Source organism: Panonychus citri, unplaced genomic scaffold (genome assembly GCF_014898815.1).
Source record: "Panonychus citri isolate SS breed McGregor unplaced genomic scaffold, ASM1489881v1 Contig00028, whole genome shotgun sequence".
Classification (NCBI taxonomy): domain Eukaryota; kingdom Metazoa; phylum Arthropoda; class Arachnida; order Trombidiformes; family Tetranychidae; genus Panonychus; species Panonychus citri.
The window spans coordinates 2814815-2825175 of NW_026515433.1; the positions used below are offsets into that span (position 1 = coordinate 2814815).

The window sequence follows — 10361 nt, forward strand, 5'->3', positions numbered from 1 at the left end:
GATTATCTTCAGATTCCAAAAATTCAAATCTGCGTCTCTGAGTTTTTATATTAATACATTCGTTACAAAGAATGGATATCGAATATCGGATAACCGATATTTTGCTTCGATAATTTTCGTTTTTTTTCTGTTCTGTTTTTTTGGCAATTTCAAGTTCAGTTTTGATTTTCTCTTAGTTAATTGTAAATCAATTTGTTTTGATTGATTCATAGTTTAATAGAGAGAGAAAGTGTCTATTCGAATATTGTACAATGGGTGCTGATCCGTTGTTCGAAATGAGAAATGCCTTCTACATTGGTAACTTTCAGAATTGTATCGAATCTTCAATCGCTTCGTCTTCTTGCCATGTACCATTCGGAGAAAGATGTTGACGCTAATGAAGCGGTTTCTTTAAGAATTCAACCTGATGCTGGATTAAGAGTGTTCCATGCTTCAAATTTACCTAATGTTAGTTTGTATGTAATAGCTTCAAATTGTTAGTGAGTTAATCGTTAATGGTTTATGATAATCAGCTAACTGATTATCTAATGATGATTTATCTTGATTGGAGTTAATCAAGGTCGAGAAGCCACCACAGGCATTTAACAAGTGATGGTATAAGAAAAAACAACTTAAACCATTTTACATTGTAAATTGCTCTCAGTTGAATAGTAACCGTTTCGGTGGTAAGATTAACAATTAATAACTAAAATTTGAGTTCTCCAATCGTGACAACAATTAAGTTTCAAATGGATATTTCATTTAAAGGAAAACGAGCCCTTGTAACCGGAGCAGGAAGAGGTAAGTGACTAATTAACTTAATCATGACCATTGATTGTTACAATTTCCAATTACAATTATAACTGATTCCAGGAATTGGACGAGATACAGTTAAGCGTCTTGTTAAATTAGGTGCAAAGGTCGTGGCCTTAAGTAAGACCAAAGAGGGTCTTGAATCACTTAAATTAGAGGTAAATTGTTGAAAATTTCCCGTTAACCTTGAATCCAAACTCACCTGAAGGGGTCAAATAGATTAACCTGTTAACCATTGACCCTTTGTTAGCCTTGACAAGATGACATTCTAGTAAGACAAATATCCATTCAATCAATTTATTAATAGTTACCAGAAATTGAAATTGTTCAATGTGACCTTGCCAATTGGGATGAGACCAAAAAAGCAATATCTTCATTGGATACAATTGATTTGGTTGTTAACAATGCTGCTTATGCTAAATTGGATCCAATTGGTTTGGTTGATGAGGAAACTGTTGACCTGTAAGTGGACAACAATGACCATTGTAATATCACAATTAACTATCTTTTCATTAATAAATAGGCACTTCAACATTAACGTCAAGTCGATCATCAATGTTACCCAAGAAGTGGTGAAAAAATTGAAAGCCCAAGGCAAACCAGGATCAATTGTGAACATCTCAAGCCAAGCGGGAATGGTGGCCTTACAAGACCATGTCGCTTATTGTGCTTCCAAGGGTGCGGTTGATCAGATCACTCGTGTTTCAGCCCTTGAACTTGGTCCATTCGGTATTCGTTGTAATTCAATCAACCCGACGGTCGTTGAAACCGACATGGGTAAAAAAGGCTGGTCTGATCCCGTTAAGCGCAAATGGATGATGGACCGAATTCCGTTGCAGAAATTTGCTTCGGTTGATGATGTGGTCGACTCAATTGTCTTCTTATTAAGTGATAAATCAGCAATGATCAATGGTGTTATATTGCCCATCGATGGTGGATTTACAGCTTGTTAAGCTCGATTACAATCAGTTGATCGTTTTAATTTGATACCAATTAAAGTAGCAATTAATTGATCGTTTTTGTTTTCGCTTCAAAGATTAACTTTTAATTTCATTAAACCATAAATTACAAAACTCCCAGAAAAATTGTTGATTATTAAACAGGATTGCTTTTTTTATGATTGCGAACGATTATTATTAAATCATTAATTATGATCAAATTAATTTACAAAAAAATGTAGATTAGTATTTTTTAGATTTACCTGGTTTACCTAATCCAGTGTCTTTTTTGTTAATCTTTATGTACTCTGGCATATCAGGCGAGGGGATTACGGTTGTTGTGTCCGAATCGTTTGGTGGATTAACACGTAACTATTAATAATATTAATAGAGTAGATTATTAATCAGAGTGATTTTATCGTAATTGTGATTAACTTACCAGAATCCTTTGTTTTTCAGCGCAAGCATATTCGGTCTCATCGATGTCGTTATAACAATCTGACCTTGAATTTTTGGGAACATTTTGGCCTTGATATTCACAGAGTTTATCCAATGGTATCGACTTGACGATCATTTTTTTGAGGTCATCGGGCTTTTCTTGGGGACAATAGAAAACTTTTGGTGTTTTAATATCAAAGACGATGCTTTTCCTCATCATGTCTCCCTTGACCACCACCCCAAGGGTCAGTGCAATTGCAACAATCAACTTGACACCTTTAAAAGAGACAAAGAAATGACAATTATAATTTGAACCAAATGGTCAGTTAATCTTACCCATTATTTGGATGAATGAAGTGAGGTGAATGTTTAATCACTGATACAAATGATCAACTTAATTGTTACACAGACTTTGAATTATTGGAACTGAATTAAAAGTAAGAGACAAAGATGATTGTGTATTTCCATCTTCTTGATTCGGATTAAGTAAACCGGTTTAAATCTAATTGTTCATTTTTAGCTTCTTCTTTTCTTGGATAATCTTTTTTTCTCTTTTCATGGTTATCCGGTTCTCGTTAATTGTTGTTTCATGAGAATCAGGTACAATATAACTATTAACAGTTTTCACTTGAGAATGAAAAAATTTAATGATCTTATTATCATCAATCCAATTGTCACAAACATTTTAACTCTCATCATATATTTCCGATGCATTATGAGTTATTGTTTAAAAAAAGGTTCGAAAACAAAAGGTTCCCCGTTCTCTGTAATTAATCAAACCAATTGAAAGTAACAACTTATCGTGTTAATTGTACAAATCCAATCAAACCAAGTCCACACTGAACGTTGGTCAATAAACAGAATCGAGATTGTAATCACCAACGAATCAAAGTCTTCAAAGTTACCAATTAACCCGTTATAATGTGTCCAAAACACTCGATAATTTAATTGTAATCAATTAAAGTGCAATTTATCCTTGGGCATCATCATAAAAAGAACAACAAATTCCAAATCGGTGTCTCTGAGTTTTTATACATTCGTTTGACAATTATTTTCTTTTCTTTGTGTATAATATTGATTGGAATTATAAGTTCCTCATATTCACAACAATTTACCCGTTAAACCCTTTGATTCATTTGATGGAACTTCCATTTTCTCTAAATACAATTTTAAGGTCACCACGGCCTGGGACAGGGTTAGGAACATACAATGTGCACATTTTAAACAATTAAAAGAAGGTGAAAAGGAATTAATTTGATGATAAACTGTCGATCGACACTAAGTTAGTGTCCAATTAATTTAGATGAAAGAATCGATATCGAATATCGGATAGCCGATATATTGTATCGATTATTTTTCGGTTTTTGTTTTTTTTTCTGTTCTGTTTTGTTGGCAGTTTGATTTTCTCTTTGTTTATTGTTAATTAATTAATTTGTTTTTGATTTGTTTTGATTAATTCATAGTTTAATAGAGAGAGAAAGTGTCTATTCGAATATTGTACAATGGGTGCTGATCCGTTGTTCGAAATGAGAAATGCCTTCTACATTGGTAACTTTCAGAATTGTATCAATGAAGCTCTCAAATGCAAAGTGAATTCTGAAGAAAAAGATATTCTCATGTATCGTTCTTATATTGCTCAGAAAAAGTATGGTGTTGTTCTGGATGGAATCACCTCAACAGCCTCATCGAATCTTCAATCGCTTCGTCTTCTTGCCATGTACCATTCAGAGAAAGATGTTGATGCTAAGGCTTCAATTGCTGAGAAAATTTTCTCAATGGCAAATTTTGCTATGAATTCGGAAAATGGTGAAGATTATGTTAAACTGTTGGTCGCTGCTATTGTTCATTGTAATGAAGCGGTTTCTTTAAGAATTCAACCTGATGCTGGATTAAGAGTATTACATGCTTCCGATCATATTGAATGTATTGCTATGATGCTTCAAATTTACCTAATGTTGGATCGGGTTGACCTTGCACGTAAAGAATTGAAAAAGATGCAAGAGAAAGATGAAGAAGCCACTTTAACCCAACTCGCTCAAGCCTGGATCAATATCTATGTTGGTGGGGAAAAGTTTCAAGAGGCTTATTACATTTACCAAGAATTGTCCGATAAATATGGACCAACTCCTCTTCTTTTGAATGGAATCGCTGTTGCCCAAATTGGCCAAGGAAAATATGAGGAAGTTGAATCCATTTTACAACAAGCACTCGAAAAGGATAACAACAATCCGGAAACATTGATCAATCTAATTCATGTTTCTCATCAACTTGGAAAACCACCTGAGGTTTGCAATCGATTCCTCAGTCAACTCAAAGATTCCAGCAGCAAACATCCTTATGTTAGTGATCTCACATCAAAGGAAAATGAATTTGAAAGGCTGACAAAACAATACACTTTACAATTTGAATGAATTTCCAAGATAAATCCAGCAATCAATCAACAACAATCAACAACAACACCACCACCAACAACAACAACATAATTCAAATTTAATTTCCTATTCACATTCTGCTGATTTGTTTGATTCTTTTGTATTTCAAGTTTTTTTTTCTAATTGTCAAGAAAGATTTTACAATCTATTCTCATGCTACAATTAAGCAACACTTGAATTTCAACAGATTCTAATTCAACAATCAGAGAGATCATTTTCTTAAAATTAAATTGATTGTAATAATCAATGATGATGCCACCATCTTCAATTAATCCAACCATCGCCTCCACTAATAACCAAGTCACTGAAAGAACGGAAAACAACAATTAATTGATTACAATCTGAATCTTTTCTTTTTCTAATTATCTATTCTGAATGATTAACATAACTTTTTATATTTTAATTGCGGAGAATATTTTTCTTTTTTGTTTAAATCAGTTCATAGTTAAATGTAACTCACGATAAATCAAAATGAGTTGAACTAAAAATTAAGATCAATCAACTAAATTGTTACCAAATCAAATTAATCTTAATAGTCTTTGATTTTAGCTGTTTTATCTTGGAATTAAATTAACTAAGGAATCGTTTAATTGTAACAAAAAAAATCTCTTTTCCATCTAAATGATTAACTAAATTCCAGTGAATATGTTAACATTAGATGATTAATTCTTACAATTTAATTTTACAACAAAAATCTGTAACAATTAATGAATTAAAACTTATATTTGAAAAGTGTAACTTTAATTGTCTCATTTGACTAACAATTTATCAATGAAAACTGAGATGAAATTTATAGTTAATTGTTGTAACCAATCAAATCTTATTGCTGATTAAATTACTTTTAATCAGTTCACCTGATTGTTGATTCAAGGTGATCATCTCATTGTGTTTAACTAATCACAGTTGTCAATTTAATGAATTAGTAATTCAATTGTTGGGAATATAATTAAGGACAAATTAAATCCAATGAAGTTTATTAAATTTGATTGAATGAAAGTTAAACAATTAGTTTGATGATTTGTGGGAAAAATGTTTGATAATTAATATGACAATTGAAAGCACTTTGTAGATACAAATCAGATATTTAATCTGATTACAATTAAGGCAATTAAGTATGATAGAAATTAAATTGTTGATGATTAACATTGTACTAAATTAATTAATGAAAATTTTGAGCTAATCAAAAAAACTGTTTTGTCAATCTATTGATATAAAAATTTGATCAAAATAATATTAATAATACATTTACAAAAATGAAAAAATTGACAATTAAAGTTAAAAAGTGATTAAGTGATGAGTCAAGATGAACAATTAGTACTAATTGTCAATTTGTAATTGAGAAATATCACAAAAAGTGAGTCTTAAGTTTAACAATTAAAAAAAACACGAAAAAAGGCCAATTGATTGTGACCATAAATTGATTGTCAAATTGATTAATCAGTTAATTCTTGAACGGCTTCAGAATATCCTTTTAATTTAGCGTATCTTAAGGCCGTTTTGCCGTCGGAATCTTTTATCATTTTATCGGCACCTTTTTCCAACAGAAGACGAATGATCTTAGTCTGGTCATTTAGAACTGCCAAATGAAGGGGTGTCCGTCCCAATGATCCTTTCGCGTTGATTGGTGACCCACAATTAAGAAGCGTTTGAACAATTATCGCGTTTCCTTGAGAGCAAGCAAAGTGCAACGGAGTATCATTTTTCTTGTCTCTAACTGCGACATTGGCCTTTCGAGTCAAAAGGAGCTCCAGTGTTTCAAGGTGTTCGTTTATTGTGGCCATGTGAAGAGCGGAATTAGTTTTGTCCTTTTTGGGATTAATTCGAGCTCCTTTATCGAGGAGCAGTTCAATGATCGGCACATGACCCATGGCCGCAGCTAAATTCAATGCGCTGTCACCATTTTTATCTCGTGAATTGATGTTGGTTTTATGGCTCAGTAGCAAGTTCAACACTTCGACTGACCCATTGTAAGCGGCCTCGTGAATGGGTCGACGTTTAAGTTTATTTTTAACATCGGGTGTCGCTCCATAATCAAGGAGAATCCGAACCGTTTCCATGTGACCTTTATGAGCGGCCAAATGTAAAGGTGTATCTTTCTCAGAGTCAACCATATTGACCTGTCCACCTTTAACAACCAAATGGTCAACAACCTCAGTGAACCCATTAAAAGCCGCTTTGTGAATGGGTGTTTGTTTCCGTTCATTTCTAACATTGACCTGAGCTCCACTGAAAGTCAACAGTTGAACTAACTTCAAATGGCCCAGTGAAGAGGCAATAATTAGAGGAGTATTTTTTCATTATCTTTCACCTCTAGATCAATTCCTCGAGGAGAATCAGTTGTCGAAGTGTCTCCTCATGACCCGAAAAACAGGCCACATGAAGCGCATTTCGACCTTCAGAGTTTTTATACTTTAAATTTGCTCCTTTGGACAATAAAAATTTAACAGCTTCCGCTTTTCCAGCTCGAGCAGCATAATGCAAAGGTGTGTTTCCATCGGTATCGATCATGTCAACGGCCACTCTTTGGGAAAGATGCAAAGCGATCACTTCGACCACTCCTCTTGCAGCCGCTTCATGAATGGTCAATGGTTCAAGTGACTTTCGTCTATCGAGTGTTTCGTTTATTATCTTTGTCGAATCGCAATCATCAATGGTTTTCGAGTTATTATTATCTTCATCGGAGAAAATTTTATAATTGTTGTCCACGATTGAACAACTACTATCGGGTGTAGGCCATCGACCTGATTCAGTTCGATAGAGCGATTCTCTTCTAGATTCGATCTTTTCAAAATATTCTGTTACAAATGAGACTTTTCTTCGACCAGTATAACCGTTCGGCGGTGAATTTGGACTACGAACCAACTTGTTATCATATCGAATCTCGTCATCTGATTTCATTCTGAGGTGCAAATTCAACAGCCGAGACAACGGATCTCGGCGTTGAATTAGTTTGACCAAAGGTGAGGTAGTCGACTGGTCACTTTCCTTTTTAAAAAGACAATTATCTTCCTTTTTATCAGTGAAATTCGCACTGGTCTTCGTTTCGATTACTTTTTCTTTCGTTTCCTTTTCCTGTTGCTCTTCAATTTCTTCCTCTTCATCAGCCTCTTCGACTCTTTTCATTTTCTCTTGATAATTTAACTTCATTGACACAAAAGGTTGAACATGAGATGCGATCATAGTTGACGGCGAAATCAATGAAGGTGTTGATTCGTAGTTAATTGCTCTGGATTCATTCAATTGTTCACCATCAAGATCGTTTGTCATCTGATCTTCCAACAGGCTCTCAATGAATTGATTGTTTAATTTTTTGGCCAAACAAAGAGGAGTTAATCCTTCACTATTTTTAATATTCAAATTAATTTTTAATTGTTGCTCATTAGAAGTTGATTGATTAGTATAATGGTTGATGAAACATTGAACAATTGACTCGTTCCCAGTAGTTATAGCCAAATGAAGTGGAGTTTGATTATATGTTTCAACGGCTCCATCAACAGCTGATGTGTGATTATCATCAAAATTAGTAATTGGTAAAGTTAAACAATTAGAATCAGCCCCTGAGAGGAAAAACAATCAAAAACAAGAACAATTAACACAATAAAAATGTACAGATGCTCAAGTTACTATTAATTGTTAAGAGAGTCGAGAAACTAATTCAAATTACCAATAACTCAATCAATAAACAATGGGGATTGATTAATTGATTTGAATAAAATAAAGCAAATTAATCGAGAAGTTCACAATCAAGTGAAAAACGATATCGTTTGAAACAATTACAATTGTTAAATTAGTAAATTCTGTTATTAAAACAAAGTGTATCAGCTGAAAATATCATCTAACAGTTAATATTAACAGTAGAATTGTTTAAATCGTGAAAATTAACTCAAGGAATTGAAAAGATAATTAAATTATTTCACAATTAAATTACGATCGTTTTTTTATCGTTGGAAGAAAAGAAATCAACTAAACAATGTCTTAAATTGTTGATTGTGGATCAAACTGCTTGGAGCCAATAACAAGAATCATCATTTAGAATGAATCTGGTTTAGGTAATCAAATATAGATACTAATTTAAAATGACCTTCGAAACAGGTAAGTGAATGAAAAAAGAGTTAAAACTAATCATTAGAAGCCTTAAATCATTCAGGTAATCAAATAAACAGAGAAATCAACTGAACTGTGTAATTTTTGTTTCTTGTATTGATGAAAATTCATCAACAAGGAAAAAAAAAGGATTAGAATCAAATTGAATTGACACTCAAGAATCGTGGAAACGAATGAAATTTCATCTCATTATTTACAATCTATTGAAATTGTAGACAATCAAGTTTAATGTTCCACGATTAATGAAGACAATTAAGATTGATAATAAAGTTCTAACAATTGGAAATGTAATTTAGACCAATAAGATTTAAAGTAGAAAAGAAAAGTGTTAAATTGCTGTTAGTTGATCGCATTTAATTGTTGCAAGGATTCATATAAATGGTTAGGCAATTACTTACCTTTATTTAAAAGATATTCAACTATAGCCAATTGTCCATGAATGACCGCTAAATGAAGTGGACTTTTCCCTTGGAAATTAAGCCGATCAATGGGTTCACCAAGGTCTACCAAACATTTAACTGCCTCCGGGTTTCCCTGTTCAATGGCAACATCGAGTAAGGATTTCTTTGTGTACCTGAACATTGATCCATAGTAAAGGGACACAATATGAATGGCCGATGTTAACAGGTTATCCTTGGATTCTGAGGCTTTCCGATTTCAAGAGGAACAAAATTTCAACAAATCCGATGCAGAAAAAGGTAATGACCGGATTATTAAGATTCCAGCGAAATGAAAATGCGAAATGAAAACACACCAAACAATTTCATTTCAGATTAAACAAGGAACCAGATATGAATCAGAACAATCACCCAAGACCATCGGCATCAAAACCAGAGAGGAAATAATTGTCCAACAATTAAGATTTTAATTTGTAAACCAGAAAAAAACATCCAAAGGAGAAAGTGTTGAGTTGTAAAAACAAATGGAAAGAGGGAAAAATATATAAGAAAGAACAATAAATTATTCGGTAAACAATATAATCGGACAAGAAATTAAAGGTACTTTGTTGATTAATAATGTACCTTGACAGTGGTAATGAAAATGTTATAGAAAACAAGGAAAAATATTGAATTAAATTGTTGAAAAAACGGGGAAACAATCAAATGATTTAAACTTTTGCAGAAACAAAGACTTACCCGAAACATTGACCAACAGAGTTAACAGGAATCTCGCTGCGTAGATCATAAATCTATCTGCCATCCATGATAAATTCGAATTTATATCATCATAAGTAACCATATTTGATTATCATTTTGAACAATTTAAATCAATCAATATTCCTGATTGATTTAATGAAAACATTTTCATACAAATAAAAATGAAAAGTGAAAACAAGTTTTCAAGGCGGAGCTTCAACTCGACCGCCGATTATCCCAAACTGACACCTGACGGATTGTTAACCAACTAAATTCGCAATTAATGATTAACAATTAATCAAAATGATCAGATGATTTGTTAACATCACTCGTTGATTCAGTTGATTAATTCATCCATACGGCTACTATTTGAGTTGATTGTTCGAAATGCTTAATAATTAGTCACAATTATCAACGAATAGTTTGAGTTGATTTGTTGATTCAGTTCTGATTTAGCTTGAAATTTAAATTTCTCATCTGACAGATTTGATTAGTGGCTGAATAACTGACACCTTAGCTTT

General features: G+C 32.8%; 4 protein-coding genes across 4 annotated transcripts; 2 read left to right on the top strand and 2 right to left on the bottom strand.

Moving 5' to 3' along the window:
- Positions 1-535: 535 nt before the first annotated feature.
- On the top strand, positions 536-1877 carry LOC128397333 (L-xylulose reductase-like). Its single transcript, XM_053358050.1, has 4 exons — positions 536-780; positions 853-950; positions 1100-1254; positions 1316-1877. Exons 1-4 carry the CDS (start codon positions 729-731, stop codon positions 1743-1745), a joined length of 735 nt encoding a protein of 244 aa, XP_053214025.1. The 5' UTR covers positions 536-728; the 3' UTR covers positions 1746-1877.
- Positions 1878-1961: 84 nt separating this feature from the next.
- Positions 1962-2906, bottom strand: LOC128397335 (uncharacterized). Its single transcript, XM_053358052.1, has 3 exons — positions 2505-2906; positions 2170-2444; positions 1962-2102 (listed from the first exon to the last, which is right to left on the bottom strand). Exons 1-3 carry the CDS (start codon positions 2506-2508, stop codon positions 1974-1976), a joined length of 408 nt encoding a protein of 135 aa, XP_053214027.1. The 5' UTR covers positions 2509-2906; the 3' UTR covers positions 1962-1973.
- Positions 2907-3534: 628 nt separating this feature from the next.
- LOC128397332 (coatomer subunit epsilon-like) lies at positions 3535-5338 on the top strand. Its single transcript, XM_053358049.1, has one exon. It carries the CDS (start codon positions 3671-3673, stop codon positions 4577-4579), a length of 909 nt encoding a protein of 302 aa, XP_053214024.1. The 5' UTR covers positions 3535-3670; the 3' UTR covers positions 4580-5338.
- Positions 5339-5777: 439 nt separating this feature from the next.
- LOC128397320 (ankyrin repeat, PH and SEC7 domain containing protein secG-like) lies at positions 5778-10011 on the bottom strand. The gene is given in 5 exon segments (XM_053358036.1): positions 5778-6896; positions 6899-6923; positions 6926-8157; positions 9103-9351; positions 9841-10011. Coding segments are annotated over 5 exon segments (2472 nt in total). The 5' UTR covers positions 9944-10011; the 3' UTR covers positions 5778-6033.
- Between the last annotated feature and the right edge of the window lie 350 nt (positions 10012-10361).